We start from the raw sequence: 22,623 nt of genomic DNA, 5'->3' as shown, positions 1-22,623 counted from the left end.
GACATCCGGGCGCACTACCCGTGGGTCCCCCACAAACCCCACAAGCTCAGGCCTCTCGTACAGGGATCGCTGACGCCCAAAACTTGGTGACCGAGGTGGATCTAGGAAACGGCCCACGTCTTCTGAGATGGGCCAAGGGCTGGGCCAGGTGGGCTCCGGGAGTAGCTGACTCGGATGAGAGGCCTGTTCACGCAGTCGCCCTGGTGGTGCCCTGGCACTGGGGGGGGTCAGGGTATGGGGGGGCAGAGAGACTCAGTGTGTGGGTTTCTGCCAGTCACTGAGCCAGGGCAGGGGGACCCGGCTCTGTGTCCCCATGATGCCAATACATCCTGCTAATTCCAAGAATCCGGTCCCCGGGAACCAGGGTGGGGCTCCCAGCGACGTCCCCAGACCAGCAGCACCTGGGAACTTGTTCGACATGCGGAATCCCGGGCCCTGCCTGGCACCTCCTCAGAGTCTGCCATGTAACGAGATCCCAGGTGGTGGGCTGCACGCTGGAGTGGGAGAGGCGCTGGTCTAGGGGCCTGGTCTTGACCACGTTGTGCAGATGCACCGCTGGGACCCTGAGGTCGCACACACCTTTCTCCCCACCACCCCACCTGAGCCGGAGCCGGGGAGGGCAGCCAGCGAAACAGAGGCCGAACCCAAGCAGCGAGCCAGATTTTGCCGGACCCGACTCAGCCCCTGGCTGAGTTCCTTCCCTGTTCTCATCAGGCTCAGTCCCTTAAGACGCTTCCCCCGTGGAAGGTGCATGTCCTTCCCTCACTGCCAAGTCCTTGGCACGCAGCCCAGCCTCACCTGCTTTGTCACCCAGGGCCCAAATCACTATTGACCAAACGCTCACGGAACAGGCGGCCCCCGAGCCAAAGGTGGCACCTTCCTAAGACACGGCTGTGGTCTAGGCCTTTGCTGACGAACTGGAAGCATCGCACCCCCGCCACGCCCCGGGGGGACGCCTCCTGTGTGCGGCGCAGCTCACGCCTGCAGGCCAGCCCGTGCTTCCCTGCCCCCATCACGGGTTTTCAGATGTGCGCAGAACTCCGTGTGCTGCCCCCACACCCGGTGGGCATTCCAGAGAAGCAACGTGGCCAAGCTGTATGTCCCTTTGTGGCGGATTTTTGTCCAGGTTGTGGTACCTATCAGTCCCCAACTCTATACAGCTTAAGGCTGCTTTCCCTAGAAAACACCACACGCACATACAATGTGGTTAAAATAAAGTGCATTTCGTATAAATATCTCTGTCAAGGAGTCATACAAGGAAGGCCCAAGAGGCAGACGGGGTTTCTTTTTTTTAAATACAGAGGCATAAATAACTGTACACAGTGAGCTAAATACAGAGTGATGTGACAGCGCCTCCTGGTGGTCACTCCAAGTGTTGCAATCAAGGAAGTTCCATCGTTTTCACCCACTGGCCAGGCCTGGCACGGCAGATTTAGTCTCCAAGGGACCAGGGAGGCCCATCTCTCCATCACCCCAGGAATGGGGCTCAAGAGAGACAAGAGGTTCCACTCAGTCCAGGCTGCTACTCGGTAGCAGGTCAAGTAAAGTGTTTGAGAGGGAAGGAGATGGGGAAATAAGATGCGAGGCCTGGGGATATAATCTCCCTCCAATCTCCCCAGCCCTGTGACCTCAGATAACTGAGAGTTGGCGCCATCATTAAATTCTGTGCCGGCAGCTTTAACTTCTCCTGTGGGCGCTTGGAGCTCTGGGATCACTGGGCAGCCCCGCCAGCCCATCCTTTTTCACCTCGTAGGGAAACACAGCACCAAAAATATCTTCATGGTAGCGCTTCTGACTCTTTAAGGGAAAACAGAGACAGGTGTCAGCTCTGTTGGTGCAGCTGCCCCTCACTCATCAGGCGGGGACGAGCCCCTGGGGTCCCCTGCTTCCCCAATCACACGTACACTCACGAGCCATTTGCCTTCCCATCACGCTTAGAGTATACTTGAATCTCACTTAGACTCTTTAACTCCCATGAGCACCCGCTCTGGTGTGGACCACCAAAGCATCTCCCCAAGCTTTATGATGGACACTAGAGCCTGCCCAGTGCTTGTCCCACAAGGTGCTCCAGGAATGTGAGTTCTGAGATAAATACGGCTGGGAGATGCTGCGCACTTTCTCCCAGTCTTGAAGCACCACAATGCACAGCAACGTGTGAGGGGCTCTGAGAGTCTTGTTAGAAAATCGACACGTTCGCCTTTGTTTAACTGAGCAACCAGACCAGGATGTATGGTCAGGCCTTCTAACAGCCCGACCAGCTCTGACCCCCGGCCACCTCTAGGATTCCTTTGAGTCCAGCCTGAGCCTGACTCCTCCGGTTCTGGCTCCCTGGCCCGTGCCCTTGACCTGCATCCTGAGCCCCCGCACCAGTGGTCCTACCTTAAGCTGGAAGAAATAGTCCTCCACCCGCTCCTCACTCAGGCTCAGCGCGGCGGCCACCAGCTGCTTCAGGGTGCGGGCCACATCCCGGGCCATGCGCACGTCCCCGCAGACGTAGAGGTGGCCTTGCTCCTCGTGGAGCACGCGGAGCACCTCGTCCCCCAGCCGCTGCTGCAGGATGTCTTGAACGTAGACCTAAAACCAGAGGAAATGGTGGGTCCAGGACCCCGCGGCTGGGAGCAAAGGCTGTGGTCAGGCCTGCTGGCCATGGGGAGGTGGGCAGGGGGCAAGAGGGGCTGCAGGGTGGGCACCCTCCTGGCCAGGGCCTTGTACGGGGACCAGGCTTGGCATGAGGAGGTTCACAGGCACCCCGCCCGGCCCAGGCCTGGGTTGGGGCTGGAGAGGTGAACACTGGCCACAGCCATGCCCTCAAGGAGCTGACCCTCCTGTGGGGCTCCTGGATTTGCCCTGAATTGGCCATGCTTCAAAGAGGCATCAATCAAGCCACTTTCCCTGCCCAGGGCTCCGAAGCCCACCTGCCTGCACCCCAGAGGAGGGAGCCTCTCAGCCCAGACTGTCCGTGGGTGCCCCCCGTAATTCACAGCAAGGCTCCCCAGTTACACAGAGGTCCTGGAGTCAATCGGGGACTCTCCACTCTTGCTCCACACAAGGTGCCCAGTGACCCTGGCCCTGGGCATGGAGCAACGGGTCTGGGAGGAGCCCGATGGGACAAGTTCACAAAGCCTGAGCCGAGAGTCTGTCCCAATGCCCCAGGCTCATGGGACAAAGTGTCCCCTGATGCGGGCAGCAGAGCCGGTCAGCAGGCTGTGCTGGGAGCAGCGGCCGCCCTCCTGCCTTGCTGTGCTTGAACATGAAGCTGACCTGGACCATCTTTTCCCTGACAGTTGTCTGTCCTGGGGGAGGACCTTCATCAGGCTGGGCACTGGAGAGTAACCCACATGTGACCCTGACTTAGCCCTGAACGTCTCAGGGCCTGTCTCTTCCCCCGGAATAGTGAACGTAATAGCCTCACAGCACCGCTCTGGTGACTGTATAATCGCCTCCATTTCAGAGCTGAGGAGGGGAAGGCTCAGAGAGCTGAGGGGCTTGTGGGGAGCCAGGCACCCACCATAGTCGGTGCTTTTAATGCTCCACCCACTACATGGGCAGATGCAGCATTTACCTTGGGCTGGTCAGGCAGGCGCGAATAGGCTGTGTGCACCTCATGCAGCACCCCTTTCCGGGCCATCTCCAACATCTCCTCCTGGTAGAGGTGGTCCTCATCTGGGCGCCGGCACCCGAACACCAGGGTCATGCGGCCGCCCCGGAGCCCTGCAAGACCCAGCAGGCTGCAGTGACCAGGGTGGCCACCAGAGGGCAGGTGGGCCACGCTGCAAGGCCTGCCCCGCTGGGGACCCAATTTGAAGCCCATTTCACCCCCACAGCCTATCTAGTACTGTCCCCACTTTACAGATGAGGACACTGAGGCCCAGGGAGTTCACATCATTTGTCCACATAGGCTGAGGCAAATTTGGGAGAGGGGCCAGGAAATGTTTGTGGGGAGGCTACATCTTCTACTCCCAGGCAGGTGCTGGGGGCCACCTGGTGCCCCCCCCAACCCTCCAGCTGTACCTTTGTGCTCAGCATCATGGAGCCGCTGCTGCCAGAAACTGCGGAAGGGCGCGATGCCTGTGCCGGGCCCGATGAGGATGCAGGGATGGGAAGGATCCTCGGGGAGCTGGAAGCCACTGGCGCTGAAGGGGACAGAAGGAAAGAGGCCCCTGTCCTCAGACACCCTGGGCTGGATGCACACGAAGGACGGGCTGGGGAGCTGGGGGTGTGGCTGGGGGAGGTAGTGCTGGAGATGGAGAGAACAACAAGCTCAAATCTGATTTCCCAAGTCCTGCAGGCTGTTTCATGTCCCCTGTTCAAAAGGGCCCCACCACCACTGTCATCTCTGTCTCTGCTAGAGACTTGGCCATGCTCTATCTCCAGGGGTTAGAATGGAGAGGCCCAGCACGACTCCAGTGCCTTCTTTATGGGCCAAGAGGCCCAGAGTGGCATCTAAACCCCAGATCCTGCTCTTTCAACCCAGTATTCCCCGGTACCAGTGGTCCCGCAATGGACGCAGTGGAGGGGGTACTTACCTTCGTACAAAGCAGGGCACCGGGTCTTGGGGCTTCAGGCTGCCGAGCCATGTGCTGCAGACGCCGTGGTGCAGGGGACCCTGGCCGTCTGCAAGGACAGCACACACCTGACCAATGTCGTCCCCGCCACCCATGCGTGAACCTTCTCCGTGGCTCCTCCCACACTGACGCATCTCCCTGAACTTCCCGCTCAGGCACTCTGCAGGCTTTAATCAAGGGACTGTTCTTCTCCTGGCCCTGAGCTCCATCCTCTATACACCCAGAGTTGGCAAAAGCTGAAAGGGACACAGCCTCTCCTTGTGCCACTGCAGAAGTTGAGTCTCAGAGAAGGAAGGTGACTTGTACAAGGTCGCTTAGGTAGCAGTACAATCAGGTCACAGCTCAGGGTCCCTAACTCCTACTCCAATGCTCCTTCCAAGAGTCTCCCCAGGGGCCCTCCAAGCCCATCACTCAGCTCCAATGACAGCACAAAGTGGCCCCTCGAGATAGCTACAGTCCCTTCTCCATAGTGTTCTCAGGAGTACAGCCCTTGCTGGCAGGAACCCTCGGTGATGGACAACCTGCCAGCCTTGCAGCCTGCTTGGCCATCTCTGTCTCCAGCAGTGGCCCCTCCTGGGCTTGTGGAAATGCCAGGTTCCCTTCCTAATGGCCCAGCATTTAAGGGGACCTCCAACCAACTCCACAAGTCCCGTTGCTTTCCGTCTGGATGGAATTCTGCTCTCACAGGATGTGCCAGCCTCTCCTCTCCTGGTCTGAGGACTGAGATTGGGCTTCTGCAGATGTTCTCTAGCAGAGCAAAGAGAGTCTCTGCACAGTTTTCAGAAACTGTGTGTACTTCTCAGAGCACAGAGGGGCTAGCTCTCTAGCTTTGCCAACTCAGGCAGTGCTCAGTTAAGGAGGGAGGACAGGGGCACGGTTCAGCCAGTGGAGGAGCCAAGCCCACCCAGCTGGACAAGGTTCGGGACCTCCCATCCCTCCACCTCTGCCCTCACAGCACCCTGTGCTTTCCTTCTTAGCACCTGCATAATGACAGCCATCTATTTCCGTGTCTCTCTTCATTGTTCCCTCTAGATGGGAAGCTCCACAAGGGCAGGGGCTACGTGTGCTGTATTTCCACACCCCCCATGGTGCCAGGCATAAAGAGGTATGAAATAAAGCATCACTGAATGAGTGGGTGAATGAGTGAACAACCCAGGCAGAGTCACCCCTGTATCCAGGCTGGACTGGCGGGAAGACTGAGACTAATCGCTGGGCTCCCACTAAGTACTGGGTATTTTCCACATTTGATCTCATTAAATTGTCCCAACAGGAGTTGGACAGTAGAAAGGAGTAGGGTGGTTAAGAACTTGGACTCAGCACTCAGACTACCTGGGTTTGCATCTCAGTTCTCTACTGGCTACCAGGGTGACTTTGAACCAGTGGCCTAATCTTGTCGTGCCTCAGTTTCTTCACCTGTAAAGTGCACGCAGCACCCGTCTCACACGGTTACCTATCATACGTATACAAAGAGGTTAGTTCAGGGCTGGGTTCACAGTAGTGTTGCCCACACTCCTCCTACTGCTGTTACCAGCTCTGGAAGGTGGGTGTTTAATGATGAGGGGACCAAAGCTCAGAGATGCTGAACGGCTGCCCAGTAAGTAGCGGACCTGGGCTGCCCCAGGGCCTCTGCCCAGCCTTACCTCGGGTGCGGTACGTGAGCACGGCCACAGTGAGGTGGAGCTCCGTGGGTGTGTGGTCTCTGGAGGAGCTGATGGAGTAGTACCGGGGCTTCAGAATAGGGAGCTGGGAGAGCAGGAAGCTGGCAGACACCCGCAGGGACGGGAACTCCTCCAGCACCTCCAGGAATGTGGGGCTGTTGGTGAACTTCCACTTGTTGTAATCTGAGGGCTGAAAGCCAAGGGCAATGTGAGCGTCTCCGGGAGTCTGCCCCCAGGAAGGGAAGCGGCTGTCACAATCCCGTATTCACTCATTCACTCCCGCAGCAAACACGTCAAAGAACCAGGCGCTGTCCACGGTGCTGAGAATACCAAGCTGGAGAGGAAATAGTTCCCGCCCCTGCGGAATTCAGGCCAAGGAGTAGTGTGTCTCTAACTTGTGTGCTTAGAACTTTACTGTCAGCAACCTGTGGGCAGGTGTCAAATCTTTGTTATAATCTAATTTGGGGAACGGCTTTGGAATCATACAGACCTAGGTTCAAATCTTGAACAAATGCCCTTACTAGCTGTGGGATCTTGTCTCAATTACTTAATCTTTGTGGAATGAGGATAGCACCACCTACCTCGTGGGGATGTTGTAAGAATTAAGCGTGAAACTGTGTGCCATGTTAGTGCAGTGCGGCCACAGGATGATGGCAGTGGAGGTGGCTGGAATCAAGGTAATTAGCGATAATGGTGGCGGTAATCATGCTACCCAGTGCCTTTTGCAAAGACTTGGGCCTAGAAAGTTGCAAGTAAGTTAATGTATTCTCTCATTTATTTGTTAACTCAACTACCCATCTGTTACTATGTCCATTTTCCCATTCATCCACACCATCCATCCTCCAACACTTCCTAAGTTTCAGGCTCATTCCAGGTTTGGGGGATACAAAATACAGTGGCTCTCCTTTTCTGGCTAATTTCTGAGGACGTGCACTTTGGTTGCATCCTGCAGACATTCAAAAAAATTCAGTTCACTTGACGCAACTATGTCCTAGAGATGGGATGGGAGAGGATGCCTGACTCTCCACCAGCCTTTGACAAGTGGCACTTTGGGAAGCTGGGGTGGATTCCCCGTGGAGGTTAAAGACCAGCTCAGGATCCCCTTGACTCTGGGACCCTGCCCCTGCCTCACCCACCAGCCCCGACCTTCACCTGGCACAGGGTCTCCAGCCTCTGCCTCTCGGCCTCGTCCGTGGCCAGCTGCGCCAGCTTGCGGAGCAGCAGCTGGGTTGGCGGGGTGGTGATGTCCAGGAAATAGGTGAGAGCCTGGCTGAGTGAGCAAGGGGGCAGCCGCTTCTCCCTGACCCAGTAGCTGCCTGGATAAGGAAGAAAGGAGTCAGGATGGAAAAAGGTCCCATTTAGGTTTCCCAATGGGTGCTGAGGCATCTGGGACAGGCACCCACCACCCTCCAGCTGCAGGGGAGAGAAGACACTGAAGTTCTGGCTCCAGGAACAGCAAAAGGGCTCACGTGCCCAACTCAAGTGCAGGACGATGGTGCCCAGAGATACGGCTGCCAGGGAAAGCTGGTCAACAGCCCTCCAAAGGACACCCAAGTTGACACAGTCCTGCAAAACTAAGCATGCACCAGAGTCCAGCTCCTCTCTGGCCCAGACCTGAACTTCAGCAGGACACACACAGGTGAACTACAGACTCACAGTGACTAAATTCACCAAAGACTGATGTACACCCCAGAAGCCAGTTCTTCACTTAGAGAAAAGCCCATAACTGCAGTCTCCAGGGGTGCTGGACCAAGAGGTGCTAGGCGAGCAGCACTCAGCCCAAAGGGAGGTGGCGAGTGTCAAGGAGTGCCTAGAGGCAGCGTGCAGGGGGGTCACAGCATGGACACAGGAGCCAGTAGACATGGGTTCAAACTCTGGCTCCCCACTTACTAGCAGGGTGACTGAACCCTCTGAGACTTGGGTTCGGTCTCTGTGAAATGGATGTGATAACACAACCTGTTCTGCTGAGTTTGTATGAGGACTGAATGAAATAGTATATATATATAATAGTTGGTAGGGTGTCTGGTACACAGGTGCTCAATACATATTAGGTAAAAAAAAATATTAGTATGACATCATTTCATGTAGACCCAAGGCCTGAAGAACCAGGTCTGTCTCCCTACAGTCACGACGACATCTCTGTCCCCTCATCCCCGAACTTCAGGCTCTCTCAAGGTCTCCTGCACTGTGGGGGACAATGCCAGACTTTGTTTCTCTGACTCCCGCTTTCCTATGTTGGCCGCTCCCTTTAGGGGGACACATTCCGTGGTGGCACCATGCCCCCTGAGGAAGCTAAGTGCGAAGGGCTGGGGGGCCCGTGATGACTGATTTCATTCGTTTCTCTCTCCTAGTGCTTCAGCCAGGGCTGCACTCACCACACAGGCCGAGAGCCTCACCTTAGCACAGGAAGGGGAGTCTAAGCCCTCCCCAGGACAGCATCACCTCTCCAGTGAGGACGGTCCGGAGGAGACACATGTTCCTGGTCACCCACGGCCCGGCCCTGCCCATCGCTCACGGAAGGTGGCACAGATGAGACCCTCCGTGGGGAAGCGGTGTGAAAGCAGAACGCCATGAAAATGCAATATAAATCCCAAAACATAAAATGTGGGATCCAAAGAGACTTTCAGGGTGTATGAAACGACCTTCCTCTGACCTTCCAGACACATGTCGATTAGCCCATGGGAAATAAACATCCCTCCATTCCTGCAGTTATTTGGCGTCTGGAATTGTGGTGAAGGGTGCACGCATATCTACTCATCTGTTCTTCACCACAGCCCTGCGAGGAAGGCTCTATTATCTCTATTTTAGAGACAACCAAATAAAACCTCACGAGGTTAACGCCTATGCCCAAGGTCACATTGTCAGTAAGTGACGGATCAGGGACCTGAACCTTTAAAGCTCACCATGTTTACACTCTTTCCAGATTTCTCTATTATGTCACCAAGCAAGCTGCACGTGTGTCTGTTGTGGCGTCTAAAGAGACAATGCGTGTAAAATGCTGGCCTGTAGTAACTACCTCCAAAATGGCAGGTGCTACTGTTATTATTGTAATAATTATTATTATGACTATTCTTGTATATCTGCATCTGTACTAGGTCGTGAGCTTTCTGAGGGCAGACAAGGAGTCATTAATTTTTGTAGCCCAGGGCCTGTCTGCTTTATAGACATGAGGAGTTAAAATTTCGATGGAAAAATGAATCAGTCAGTCAACAAAAGTGTCTAGATACGCAAAAGAATGAAGGGGTAAGACAGCCCAGCCTCTGCTGTCAGGCGGACAAAGAAGCAGCCCTTCTCACTGGCCTGTCGGCTGGTCGAGGACCATTGGCAAGGCTGCTTTGGCACGAGCTTCAGGGGGCCCCCCACTCAGCAGGAAGGGCTGGGGTAGCTGCCCGTTTGCCTCTCAGGTCTGGGCCCAGCCCATCCGTGGGGCTGCGGCTGGCGGGAGGATGCTGGGGCTGCCTCGGCCTAGGCTCCCACGCAGAGGGCTCACCGTTCTCGCAGAGGGTCTCCAGGCGCACGGGTTGGTGGGGGGCAGGGCCATCCACCACTCGCTCCAGGATGCCTTGGACCAGGGCTGGCTGGTTGCCTGGGAAAACTCCAAGGTGCTCTCCCGGCAGGTAGCTCGGACCTTGGCTGCCCTCACAGGAGAGCTCCACCAGGAGGGTGGTGCGGCTGGAGAAGGAAAAAGAAGCCTCTGGTGACGCCACTAGGATTTCCTCCAGTGCTCCCTGACGGGTGGGCCAGTTTCCGCAGGAAATGTGCCCTCCTGTCATTTTCCTGCCCGGTTCCAGTCAGGTTGACAGCATCCCGAGGCTGGGGTGCTCCAAGGGGCCCGGGGCTGACCCAGCCCGTGGCTTCTCTGTGGGGAGAGGGTGGGCGGGACGCCTCCCGTGCAGCCCTCCCAAGCCCTCAGGAGCTTGATAACAGGCTCCACCTAAAGAAAGCATCCCACTCACCGGGAGGTATGTGCACACTGGGACAAACCGTCCCTAGTGTCTAGCACAAATCTGGTTCTTACTAGAACGCAGCCCAGTTCTGCTAATGAATGTAAGGACAGCACGGATAAACAAAACCTACATTAGAATCCACAACCCTGGCTGACCCAGCAGGGAAAGGTCCTTCCCTGCCGAAACTTGTCCTGCAAGTTCTCAAGAAAGCCAAATAGTCGGGGTTTTTCTCGCCCTCCCCTTCTGGTGAGATGGTTAAGTCACAAAGGACAGGAAGGAAAGCAGGTGCCTCGTTCCCAAGCTGGTAAACTGGCCCCGGGTTAATGAAGAACAGATGTAAAGGTGCTGGTGGCCACAGGGGTTAACAGTCAAGCTGGTCCTACCAATGGCATCATAGCTAATGCCGGAGGACACGTCCCTCCTCTCCGTACAAAGACAGACTTGCTCTGGTCTTTCCTGGATTAAAATCAAATCTGTAGAACATCACCCAAGAAGCCCTGTCCTCCACCCTACCTGGACTTTGGACTCTGTAGATTCTGCTGCGATTTCAGCCTCATGGTGAACACATGCTTGGCGTGCATACTGCTGAGGGCTGTGGGACAGAGAGACGGTAAAGTGGCGACATGGCTCTTGAGTGTTGGAGGGGCAGCCTCCACGCGCTGAGTCAGTTGCGCCCGATGCTACCCTGGGGTGTCTCACTGTGGCGGTGTGGGGCTTTCCAGCCCTTCCTTTCTCCCCACTGTGTTTCTGAATCACAGAGACCCTTGGTCTGGCAAAGGGTGCATGTGCTGCTGCTGGGTGTTGGGAAATGCAATTTAAATGCCCCAAAATGGGGATTTCTAGGATGTCCCATGGCTCGGGATCCACGGGAGAGCACGGCGGAAGCTGGGGATATCCTAAACACGAGGAGACCTGCAGGACCACGGCAGTTGTGGTACCAGAAAAGAGGAATTGCAGAAGCATAGCATTCTGAGGGGCCGTCCAGAGTGCCCAGACTGCAGCCCAGAACTGCCTCTGCAAAATGCTCTTCGTAATACTTGGCTGCCATTGGAATAGGAAGTCGGGGACCTAAATCCCGACTTGGCCATGTGCTAGCAAACTGCTGCACCTCTCTGATCTTCGGTTTCTCTGTCTGTGCCCTTCGCACAGGATGAGTGTCAAGGATCACTTAGAGCCGGTGAACAAAGAACCCAGCACAGTGCCTGGCACACAAGAGTGCCCTTCTCTCTCACCAGCCTCCCCGGGCTTCCTCCCGAAAAGCCTCCCTCAGAGAAGAAGCACGTCCTTGAGTCTTGCATCCCAATAGGCTCTTGGACACAACAAGAGGGAGATGCCTGGTAGCCCTAGACCAGCTGCCTCTGTTCAGAGGGTCTTAGTGGTCTCCTTGACCACAGGCTCAGGACTCAGAGACACCCACCCTGGCAGGAAGGACAAACAAGCCCCGTGTGCTGCAGGGGAGCAGGTACCTTTGTTGAGGTCCAAAGGCTGTGAGTCCTGCACGAGCCTGTAGTGGTGCGGGTCCCAGGTCACATTGGAGGTGTAGAGCTTGGGGATCTGAATGTGCTCTTTGCCTCTGACATTGAATGTCTCACAGGCTGCCTGGATGAAGACGGAGCCGACTGGTGTTCATAATAACCCCTGTCGTTAGCAGCAGCAGCAGCACGGCCGCTGAGGCTACCATTTTTTAAGTCTTTGCAACTGAGCTAAGAGCTCTGTGTAATTACTAAGCACACTTATCTGGCTGGGCTGTTATGAGGACCTGGAAAAGTGGCTGGTGCTAGCACACAGTAGCTATTGGTATTATTATGTATATTAATACTGAGAGCATCTCGTTCTGTCTGCATGCCCACGCCATGAGACAGGTGTGATCACTCCCATTTTCCTGACGTGGAATCGTGGGGAGGAGACCTGGGCTTGGGAACCACGTCGGCGCCCCTCAACCTAGTGCTCGTACGCCCCACTGCTGGGTGAGATGCTTTGTTTCAATGAGTTCTCTCAGCAAGTGGGGTCAAGCCACGGGTGATAAAGACCTACGGAGATATCCCTGTCCCCGAGCTCTCTGTGGCTGGGACACTGCAACAAGCCAAGGACATCAGGAAGGGAGCTGGATAATCAGATCTTAAACCACAGTTCCCCGAGGGCAGGGAGATGTCTTAGCTACCTTCCCCCACGCAGGGCACACGTGCCCCTAGTGGAGCTCTTCGGGGGCTGTGGGGAGCAGCAGTGACCTGAGCCCTCAGGCCCGCGACCCCAGCCCACACCCGGGACCACGCCTACAGGACCTGGCAGGGGTCCTGCCACCCAGGATGCCCAGGACCAGTGCACCGCAGCCTCCCTGCCCGTGCTGTGAACTGACCTCGAAGGTTTGCACGGCCCAGCCGCGGAAGGCCTCCTCCTGCCCGCTGAGCTCGTCCCCTTCCCCTGTTGGGGCGAGCTGAGAAGCCCCCAGCTGGGACAACTTCTGGTCGATGTCACGAGCAAAGGCGCAGAACTGAGGGTACATGCTGGAGCCGAGGCCAAACACGGCATACCTGCCCGAGGAGGACACGCACAGAGACTGGGTGAGCCGACCCCGCCACGTCGCCCAGCGCCGGCAACCGACGGGCCAGCCTCCGTCAGACAGTCCCGCGCAGCTGCGCAAGGACCGCCAGTGAGCGCCTCCTTCCTGCCCTCCTCGGCTCCACAGCCTCGTCCCCAGCTCCCAAGACCAAGCCCGTGCCTGGCCTGCAGACCCGGGAGAGAGACGTGGTGTCCCGGCTCTGAGCCATGACACCTCTGCGGATAGGCTCTCTCTGGGCCTGGACATCCCGGGGAAGTTCCTACCTATACACGCCCAGCTCCGTCCCTGGCATCCAGCCTCTGAGCACAAGGAAGAGCCTCACCTGAACTTGTTGGTGAGTTCTTTCAGCACGAAGAGGGACTTCTTCAGTTTCTAGAAAGAGAGAGAGCCACAGAGATCTCAGGACAGGAGTAACAGAAGCTCTGCTTTCCCTTTTCTTTTGATGGCTCATTTAAAAACTGGCCAGATCCGGCAGGAGATACTTCAAGATCCTCACGTGGAAGTTGGTTTATGTGGGGCCACCTGGCTGGGATTCAGGGACAAGCTCAGCTTTAGCAACTCGTGTGGGCCTGACCGTCGGTGGGGGGCCCAGGGTCGCCCAGCCCTGGCAGAGGGGGGGCCTGCCTTATAGCAGGGCATCTCCAGAGGGCCTCCGAATGGGACGGGAGCCTCGCTTCCTGTCAGAGCGAGAGCTGGTCCCATGTTCTCTGAAATAATCCTCATTTCCCAGAAACTCAAGATAACTTTAGGTAGAAAAGCGTCAGATCACACGGTAAGAAAGTATTCTTTTTTTCTGTAATTTTTTATAGTTGCTCCTGTTTCAATTATTGTATTCTTTTGTCCTGAACACTAGGAAGAAAATCTCAGCTTGCTGCTAATGGAGCTTAACATGTCTCTAACACCTGCTTATTATTCTTTTAAAAAAACAAAGCAAGCCATGGTTAAGCAACTGTGTCTAGCTAAAATTCAATAACTTTTTGGCTTTCATTGGATTTACCTTGGAACAATTTTTGCTGGCTTTCCATTTGTGAGAGTGATATAAGGTTTCCTTTAAACATGAATTTTTGAATTTAAAAAGGCAGGTCAATTTACTGAAATATATTAAGCACGTCACAGGAAAGGTGGCTCACGCTTACAGCCGTAATTACAAAGGAGGCAGGCGCCGGCTGACGTTCGGGAACCCAAAGTGATCCGAGCTCTCACTCCCAAATGCCCTCCTTAGGACATGCCAAGTCCCCACATCCTATCCTTGGTCCTCTTGGGCCCTCCCAGCCCCCAGGCCACTGGGACCCGGGCGACCCACCTCTCCGTTGCCGGGGGAGTCTCCGTTCCCAAATGTGCTGGTCACCACCAGCAGCAGCTGTTCCTTCTCCAGCTGGCTCAGCCTGTACTCGTCCATGCAGAGAACCTGCGTGGCACCCGGGGTGGACATCAGCCCTCGCTTCCCAGGCTGGCGCCCCCCACGCCCTCCCTAGACACCCAGCACTTCCCTTGCCCTATCCAGGTCGGGAGTCCCTCTCGTCCTCTCTGTCCCCTGGTGCCCGGCCCAGAGGAGGTGAGAACATCACAAATCCCTGTCATCTGAACCTATCTGAACACAGCATCTTCGACTCTTTGATTCTCCCACGGCTAACACATCAGCAAGCCCTGGAGGGTTTGCCTCCAAAATACTGCATGTCCCAAATCAGGGCACGTCTCACCCCTTGCACCGCTATTTTGAATTCTGAGTGTGTGGCCATATTTTCCACAAAAACGAGATGAGCAGGTTACAAACACGACAACTCCTTTGACACCTGGGGAACCCAAACACTTTGCCTGAAGCTGATCTCAGGTGAAATGTGTCACGGGCCTCTTGGTTCTACCCAGGCCTACCTGACCCGGGAGGCCTTCGGTAATGGAGGGTCAAATCCAACACTGGTGGAAGGAATTAGTCACCCTTAAGGGTTTTGTTTTATTTCTCTGCATCTTATTCATCCTCTGCCCCCTTCACATGGAGCACTGCACCCTGTATAGGAGGTTCTGTCAATGTGAATAAAATTCACCTAGAACAGCTCATGTATATTGACATGGAATCATTGGAGACCTGTGTCTCAAACTGTGTTCCCTGGAACACTATGAAAAGTTTATTTACTGGGTAAGTTTGGGAATCCCTGGACACACATCTCTCCTCTATCACAGATTTACAATGTACATCAGCACACTCAAGGCTCGGGGACATCCAGGAACAGAGCAATCACTTTAACTTGTCCCAGACTCTTCTGCACACAGGCTGAGTCGGCTACCTTGGGATTGAAGGCACAGCTGAACAAGGCCCCTAGGTCCTGGGCTAGCGTTTCGGATCTTCCCGTCTCTGTTGCAAAGAGGATCGTGGTTCTGACCCGGGATGCCATGGTCTTATGCATCAGCACTGAGGCGAAGAGCACGGCTCTGCGGGGACAGACAGACTCTGTGAGCTGAGTCAGCCTTCCGGAGGAAGACGGGGCCCAGTGTTTAAAGTGCGGCAGGTTGAAGGAAAAGAACCCAGGTATCAACCCTGATTCACCACCCTTCTCCTCCCCTCCCCTGCTCAACCCACCACTCAGCCCCTTTGGGGAAATGGAGGACAGAGGTGGCAGCTGACCCTTGGAATCAGTGTCTGGATTTCTGGGAGCCACACCCTTTCTCTCTTTTTTTATAGTTTTAATATGCCTATTTATTTATTTATTTGGCCATGCTGCATGGCATGCGGGATCTTAGTTCCCTGACCAGGGATCGAACCCATGGCCCCCTGCAGGAGAAACTTGGAGTCCTAACCACTGGACCACCAGGGAAGTCCCACTAAACCTTTCTCTTTGTTCCCTGCCCTTCAAGGCCTAGAAGGAAGGACTGCAGTTCAGATCTCAACACTGGCTGCTCCCACTTACTTGACCAAGACTTTGAATTGAATCTCTCTTTTCCGGGGTCTCCGCCTCTCATCCTGCCAGACGTGGGTTTTCCAGGCCTCCACCTTCAGAAAAGAGGGCAGATATGTGGGCAAGGTGGGCCCTAGCTCGGCTCGGGCTTGGAGAGACAGAGGGCCCTTTATGCCCTTCCTGAGTTGGGGGCGGGGTGGGGGGGTGAGCAGGCCCTGTCCCCATCCCCTCACTGAAAGCCCCACAGGGAAGGACTGCATGTGTCTGTTGCCCTCAGAGTTGTAGCTCGTGTCCGGCATAGAACCTGCACCTGGTCAGTTGACTGTCACTCATCAGTCTCCCCCTGGAAGGAAGAGACCACACATCTCTTTCCTTTTGGTGTCTTATCACTAGGAAGACTATATAGATTGCATATAATGTATAGTCTGGCCTAGGATACATTTGAGAGAAGAAGGAGGTGCTATGACAATTGGCACAAACTGTCCCAGGCATCAGTCACCCTACTTATCACCTTTTGAGTAAGGAAGCTCTTCCCCATATCGACCCAAAGTCCTTTTTGACAAAAAATGAACGCATTTCACTAGGTAACGTGCACTCTGGGTTGGGCACTGGGCTGAGCTGTTACATATACTAGCTCGTGTGATCCACACAACCTCCTCCATCGTGGAGCTGATGACCACCCTTTCAGAGATGAGAAACTCAGGGCTTAAATGGGTGAGATGACCCACCCAAGGTCACGCAGCTGGGAAGTGGGAGAATCACCCCCGGATGCATCTGACCTGGGAGCCAAGCTCTTCCCCATTATGCTATGGGGCTGTCTACAGCCCTCCCGTGCAGGCGGGCACAATGGCAGTCACCCTCAGGAGCTTCAACTCCATCAGAGCAACGGGCCACTAAAACTACAATCAGAGGTATCTCCTTCAGTCTCACGTCTGTGGAAATGGACAAAAGCATCTTTGAGCGAAGGCTGAAAACCATGAAAAATATGCCTCTGTGTCCCTGATCCTCCCCATGTGTCCTGCATTAGTGAGCACACATGTGCACAGGCACATGCAAACACACACACACGCATGTGTACACACACACACACACACACACACGTGCAGATACACACACTCTCTCCACCCCTGAGCTCCCAAGACAGAGAGGAGAGGAAGGCCCCCCTCTTACTTGGTAGTAGTAGAAAGGGGACAGGACATAATTCAGCATCTCCTGGTGGAACACGGGGGTGATGCTTCCAGAAATCGGGGGGACCAGCCAAATCCAGTCAGCTGGGCAGCCCCCTCGGGACCGGTACTCATTCTGCATGTACTTCATGAAGGACTCTGCGGCTGAGTGGTGGTCCATGATGGTCACGTTATGCTTCTGCATCAGAAGGAGGCAAGAAGGGCGGTTGAGGAGAGTGGTCGGCTGGCTGCAGGACTCCCAGAGGGACTACGGGAGGGCCTGGCAATCTGTAAGATAGGAGCACAACGCCTCCTGGCCCCCTCCTCGCTGCTGAAAATAAACGTCCAAATGCAAAGTACTTTCAGAGCCTCTGAGGAGCCCAAGAAGTCACCACAGACACGGTCGGCCCACAGGCCACATGCTGCCCCCTTGGCCCTCTGGGGGCAGTGTCCAGCCTCTCAGGCCAGGCCCACAAGTCTCCCTGAACTCCCAGCAAATGGCTCTCTGGATGAACCAAACCACAGTGCCTTTTGGTCACTTGTTGGTAGAGAGTTCCAGGAGTCACCTCCCCAAGGCTGTGGCTGCCTCAGCCAAGGAGGAACCAGATTCCTCAGAAGAGGAGTGAAGCACTGGGGGAACCCCAGTGTACGGAAGACAAATCACCACAATGTCCCACATCCTAAAATTAGAAGCCAAGGGGTCTGAGCCTGCCTGGAATGATCCGACAAGGGCGGCCACATCATCTGGGGCAACTCACGCCATCAAGAGACACTGGGCTCACGGCGTGATTCAAACCTTGGCCTCTCATGAGCTGTGTGAACTTGAACTATTCGTTCCTTAACTTCAGTTTCCTCCTCTGAGGAATGGGGACAGTAACAGTTCCCACATCATACCACTGTTGAAAGGATGCAATAAATTTATACAAGTAAAGCATAAAATGTGCTCAATAAATGTCAGCCGCCATTATTATTTCCATCTACCAGGCATTGCAACTAGAGGTGAAAGACGCGGCCCCGTCTCTGCTTTAGATCATATTCTAAGTGGGGGAGGCAGAAGGCTGTCATGTTTCATGTGGTCTGATAGCAGCTACGATGGAGGTGAGTGCAAGTGCTGACGGAGGGCAGAGGGAGAACTTGGCTCAGACGGGGCTGAGAGGAGAGATGGGGGACTTTCGGGACCGCTTCTAAAAGGAGGTGAGTTTTGAGAGATGGGTACAAGTTAGGCAGCAGACAGGCATTCCTGGAGGAGGACGCAGCGTGAGTCAAGGCCGGGAGGTGGGAGGGGAGCCCGCTGGTGGAGCGCCCAATAGGACCAGCCACGCCTTCTAAAGTTTTACACCCGCACACACAGCAACTCCTGGCTGCCAGACCAGTTTTAGGCACAGGAGCTGAGGGTGACAGCTGTGGGAATGGTTGTACCCGTAATAAATAATAACAATAAAAATAAAGCTTTTTGAGTGTTCACTATGGGTCAGGCAGTGCAGCTAAACATTTTGCATTCATTTTCATTTAATTCTTGCGGTGAGGGAGGTACCATTATTATCTCCGTTTTACAGATGAGGAAAAGAGGCCGAGTCTTTTGAAGCTGACCCTGAAGGAGGGTCAGGAGGAAGTCCTGGAGACTCTCAAGCAGTGGGGGGACGTGGGCAGCAATGGTCAGGAGACAGCTGGGGATGCGCAGAGCTTCTGGGACATATCTGCATCCTGCCAATGTCAGAGCTGATGCTGGGAGCCCCCAGGAGTCAGGATGTGTGGCCCACAGCCAGTGGGGCCTTCCCGAGCTGGGCCAGCCCCAGGGGACTCTTCCTGTCCTGTCTCAGCGCCGCCCTGTACCCCCACTCCCCATAATCAGGCACAAGTTTGACCTGCCCATAGGGTGACCAGCCCTGGGCAACAGCGTGTGACCATATGTATTTACTGGGTGTTTAAAGTCAGCTCCGCTACACGCCACAAGGCCAGGCTTTCTGTCTATTTTGTTCGCCGCTCGTATTCTTGGCCGGGCCTAGTGCCTGACACGTGGAAAATGCACAATAAAACTTTGCTGAATGAATGAATGACTCTGCCCAGTGGTCTGGCCTCCGGGGCATCTGCCAGCTTCGTGGAGATGGTCCCAGCTTCCAAAGCAATAGCTTCACACGTCCCATCATGGCTCCTTCCCCAAAGGAAAGGGAGTGTTTACACGAGTGAGAGCAGCAGATGGGCCAGAGGGCTCAGCCCCACACTGGAACCAACTGCTGGGTGTGGTGGACGCTGCCCCTCGGATGGGAAGAGCAACCACTGCTCCCGTGGACGTGGACTCTCGTTCATTCATTCAATACATATATTTTTTTAGCATCTGCCACGTGCCAGATACTCTAATGGGCTCTAGGGGTAGAGAAGTGAACAAGAGAGACAAGGTCCCTGCCCCACAGAGCTTGCATTTTAATGGAGGAAACAAAGAAAGAAGTATCTGGACTGTATCATGCCAGGAGCTAACAAGGATTCTGAAGGAAAAGAAAGAAACGGTTAAAGGAATAAGAGAGAGAGAGACAGGATGGAGGTGGGGTGAGTGTGCAATTTTTTACAGTGTTGTCAGGGAAGGTGACAGTTGAGACCTGGGTGAAGGGAAGGAGCCATTCATGGGATGATTTGTGGCAAGAGTGTTCTAGGTAGAGGAAAAAGCAAGTGCAAAGGCCCCGAGGCGGGAACCATCTTGGTGAGTTTGAACAACAGCCAGAACTCCAGTGCGACTGGCAGAGCTGTGGAGGATAAAAGCCTGATGGGAGTGGCTGGAGGATGAGGATGTGTAATGGGGTCTTTCAGTGGTCTTGCTGTAAAGGGAAGCAGAAAAACAAGGTAGTCGCTGGGTGGCGGGGTGGGGGTGGTATTTGGTTAGCTAGTCACTTATCTCTTTGAGATGGGAGTCATTACTGCTTACTGATCATTGATGGGAATGAACCAGTGGAGAAGGAGACATTTATGACATGAGAGAGAGAGAGGGAATTTTAGGAGTAAAGTCCTTGAAAATTGAGAGGACAGGATTCAGTGTTCAAGCACAAGGACTGACCAGTCTTGGGAGGTAAGGAGTTGCCTGTTGCTAGAAGCATTCAAGTTTATACTAGCAGACTTGAGAGGGCTTGTCTCTGTATCCCCAGCACCTAGCACTGTGCCTGGCACAAACTGGGTGTTCAACATTGTTTGATGCATGAATAAATGAGCAATGTTGTAAGGGGAAAAGCAAGCACGACATGAGTGCCTGGACCCGATGACCTTCTACTACCTAGGAAGTCTTCAGACCTACAAACCCCAGACATGCCTGGAAACTGTGGAGCACGGCGACATTGATCTCAATGACAGCCCGGTCTTTCCAGAGTGAGGCCAGCTTGTGTGTTTCCAGGCCCATTCTCCTGCCCACTTCCTGCAGAGGCAGAGAAATGGGGGCGAGTCAATCCCTGGGACCCCACCCGCAAGCCCACACCTCCAGCCAGCCCAGCTGGACAGTCCTCCTACCTCCAGGATGTTGTAGCGCTGGACGTCACAGAAGTCCCGGACCCCGATCTCTGTGCCCATGTACCAGCCGTTGAAGGGGCACCCTGGGAACTCGAGGCCGCCCACCTCTAGCAGCATGTTGGCCACGGCCGGAAGGGCGTACCACTTCAGCTCCAGCTCCCGGAACCACTCATACCTGGTAGGGAGGCAGAGCGGGTGGCAATGGGGCCTTCACTTTGGCCCACACTCATCCCCCCCCACGCCCCCCCCCAAAAAAGCTTCAGAAAAAGAGTCAACCAAGAAAACTCTCTTCCAAGTGTTGACTGCTAAGTTCACCCCACCTAGAGAGGTGAATTGGACGCACCATGTGTCATTCGTTAATTATACATTCGTTCATGAGTTCATTCAAGCAAACATATTAATAATCAAATATGTGACAGGTCCTGTGCTAAATGCTAAGAACCCAGCATAACATAACACTTAAGGATTCCAGTGTCAGAAAGCCTGGGTTCAAGTTCTGCCTTCCTGGTTACCAGCTGTGTGACTTTGGGATGTTACTTAGCTTCTCTGAGCCTCAGCATCCCTACTAACAAAACAGAGTTAAGAGCATCAAAGTCTGTGAAGATAATAGTATCAAACTCTGATTATTGTGAAGATAATAGTATCCTTTATTTGTATATTCATTCATTCCAGAAATATTTATAACTGAGCACCTACTATGAACCAGGCACCTTGCTAGGTGTTGGGGATATATTGCTGAACAAGAAAGACAAGATCCCTAATTCTCAAGGAACTTACAGGCTATAAATAGGTAAACAAATAAATAAATAAGAAAATAAAGACAAGGTGATGTGTTAGATGGAGGGTGAGGGTGCCTGCTCTAGATTGGGTGTTCAGAAGAGGCTTCTCAGAGCCGGTGGCATTCAGGAAATGCCTCATTGACAAGAAGAAGTGAACTCTGCAAAATTCTGAAGAAAGGGCAGAAGGAACAGCAAGTAGAAAGGCCCTCAGGTAGGACTAAGTTCAATATATTCGAGGGACAAAAAGAAGAGCCCAGTCTAATGCCTGCTACAGAGTCAGTGTCAATGTATGGAGGTATTGTTGTAATTATTAAAGCTGCCTGGAGCAGTGGCTGGACCAGATGAGCTCTTGAAGTACCGTAGCCTATACTGTCACCAGAGTCAGGAGAGTGAGGGCTAAGAGACTTGGCAGGAAGGTCAAAGAGGCCTGGGCTGTTCAGAGCTTTTCAAGGCTTCCTCTCCCAGGGTCACTGCTTCCCAAGCTCCTAGGGCCCTGTCTATCTAAGCACTGCTTTCCTGTCACCGTCAGCATCTTCTCATAAGTCTGAGGTCCGACATGTGAATGCAAAGTTGCTGTACAAGGGTGACAAGGCGGACCTTCTGGGTATCAGCTGCTGCTGGCTGGGCTTTAGGGGAGGTACAGGGAGGGTCCCAAGGATTGAGGTTTCACTTAGGAAAGGAGGGGACATGCCTGTGAACTCACACCCCCAGCCCCCACAGCCTGCTTACTTGGGATGTTCAATGGGCACCTCGAACACAAGGTCGGGAGGGATTTCAAAGAGCTCAGGGTCTCGGCCATCGGCCTGCAGGACCAGAGGCACCACGTCGAAGCGGCCGTACCTGGGCTTCCAGCCCAGGTCGATGCACAGCTGGGAGCAAGACAGGCCCAGTGAGTCTGGAGATCCAGGTCCCCTGACCCCTCTGGGCTCCACTCTCACCCACCAAAGCTGGATCTGGTACCTGGGTGAACTCCACGCTGGCAGGGTCCCCTCTGATGGTGCCGTCAGGCATCTGGTACCCGGCATACCGGATAAGCTGGGCGTTCCAGACCCGGAAGTCGTGCTTTCCATCGCTCCGCTGGGGGAACACGGTGATGGTCGACCTGCGTCAAGACGAGGACGGTGTTATTTACCACCTGACTTTGATGGGGACCTCCAGCCATCCCCCACAGGTCCGCCTCCCCCTCCCCTCTTTCCACTCCCCAGCCCTCTGCACCCTAGTTAACTGAACCAAGACCCACCAGGCTCTCTCCCGCCTCCGTGTAACCCACCCACTTCCTGACATACCCTCTCCTTCCTTCTTCCTCCAGCTCCTACCCTTCCTTCTAGACCAGCCCAGGGACCACCCCCTCCAGGGAGCCCTCCCCACGCCTCAGGCGGGGTTAGCTGCCCCAGCCCTTTCCCCTGAGGCACCATATTTCTCTCTTTGCCATCGAGCTAGCTGGATGCTTTTCTAGTGCAAGGTGTAGTTCATCGTGGGCTAGAGCCTCATCTTAGCGTCCTAGTCACTTCCCACACCCATGCCTAGCCCTGTGTTGGGTCCCTGAGTGTTTGCTGAACAGAAAAATG

At 54.5% G+C, this 22,623-nt stretch overlaps 1 protein-coding gene across 1 annotated transcript in view; it reads right to left on the bottom strand.

Moving 5' to 3' along the window:
- Positions 1 to 1,677: 1,677 nt before the first annotated feature.
- The window catches only part of NOS2 (nitric oxide synthase 2), a 42,866-nt gene continuing 21,920 nt past the window's right edge, over positions 1,678 to 22,623 (bottom strand). Inside the window, exons 7-26 of the mRNA XM_057715605.1 lie at positions 22,016 to 22,157; positions 21,785 to 21,924; positions 20,277 to 20,451; positions 20,083 to 20,184; positions 16,792 to 16,986; positions 15,634 to 15,716; positions 15,013 to 15,157; positions 14,034 to 14,138; positions 13,053 to 13,102; positions 12,527 to 12,701; positions 11,637 to 11,769; positions 10,684 to 10,762; positions 9,714 to 9,895; positions 7,376 to 7,539; positions 6,206 to 6,413; positions 4,527 to 4,614; positions 4,012 to 4,133; positions 3,563 to 3,711; positions 2,380 to 2,574; positions 1,678 to 1,797 (exon numbers count right to left, since the gene is read on the bottom strand). Of these exons, the coding sequence (XP_057571588.1) occupies positions 1,678 to 1,797; positions 2,380 to 2,574; positions 3,563 to 3,711; positions 4,012 to 4,133; positions 4,527 to 4,614; positions 6,206 to 6,413; positions 7,376 to 7,539; positions 9,714 to 9,895; positions 10,684 to 10,762; positions 11,637 to 11,769; positions 12,527 to 12,701; positions 13,053 to 13,102; positions 14,034 to 14,138; positions 15,013 to 15,157; positions 15,634 to 15,716; positions 16,792 to 16,986; positions 20,083 to 20,184; positions 20,277 to 20,451; positions 21,785 to 21,924; positions 22,016 to 22,157 (2,752 nt within the window). The remainder of the gene's footprint in view (positions 1,798 to 2,379; positions 2,575 to 3,562; positions 3,712 to 4,011; positions 4,134 to 4,526; positions 4,615 to 6,205; positions 6,414 to 7,375; positions 7,540 to 9,713; positions 9,896 to 10,683; positions 10,763 to 11,636; positions 11,770 to 12,526; positions 12,702 to 13,052; positions 13,103 to 14,033; positions 14,139 to 15,012; positions 15,158 to 15,633; positions 15,717 to 16,791; positions 16,987 to 20,082; positions 20,185 to 20,276; positions 20,452 to 21,784; positions 21,925 to 22,015; positions 22,158 to 22,623) is intronic.

This window comes from Hippopotamus amphibius, chromosome 17 (genome assembly GCF_030028045.1).
Source record: "Hippopotamus amphibius kiboko isolate mHipAmp2 chromosome 17, mHipAmp2.hap2, whole genome shotgun sequence".
NCBI classification, from domain to species: Eukaryota; Metazoa; Chordata; class Mammalia; order Artiodactyla; family Hippopotamidae; genus Hippopotamus; species Hippopotamus amphibius.
This window is presented reverse-complemented; position numbering and strand designations above follow the sequence as displayed.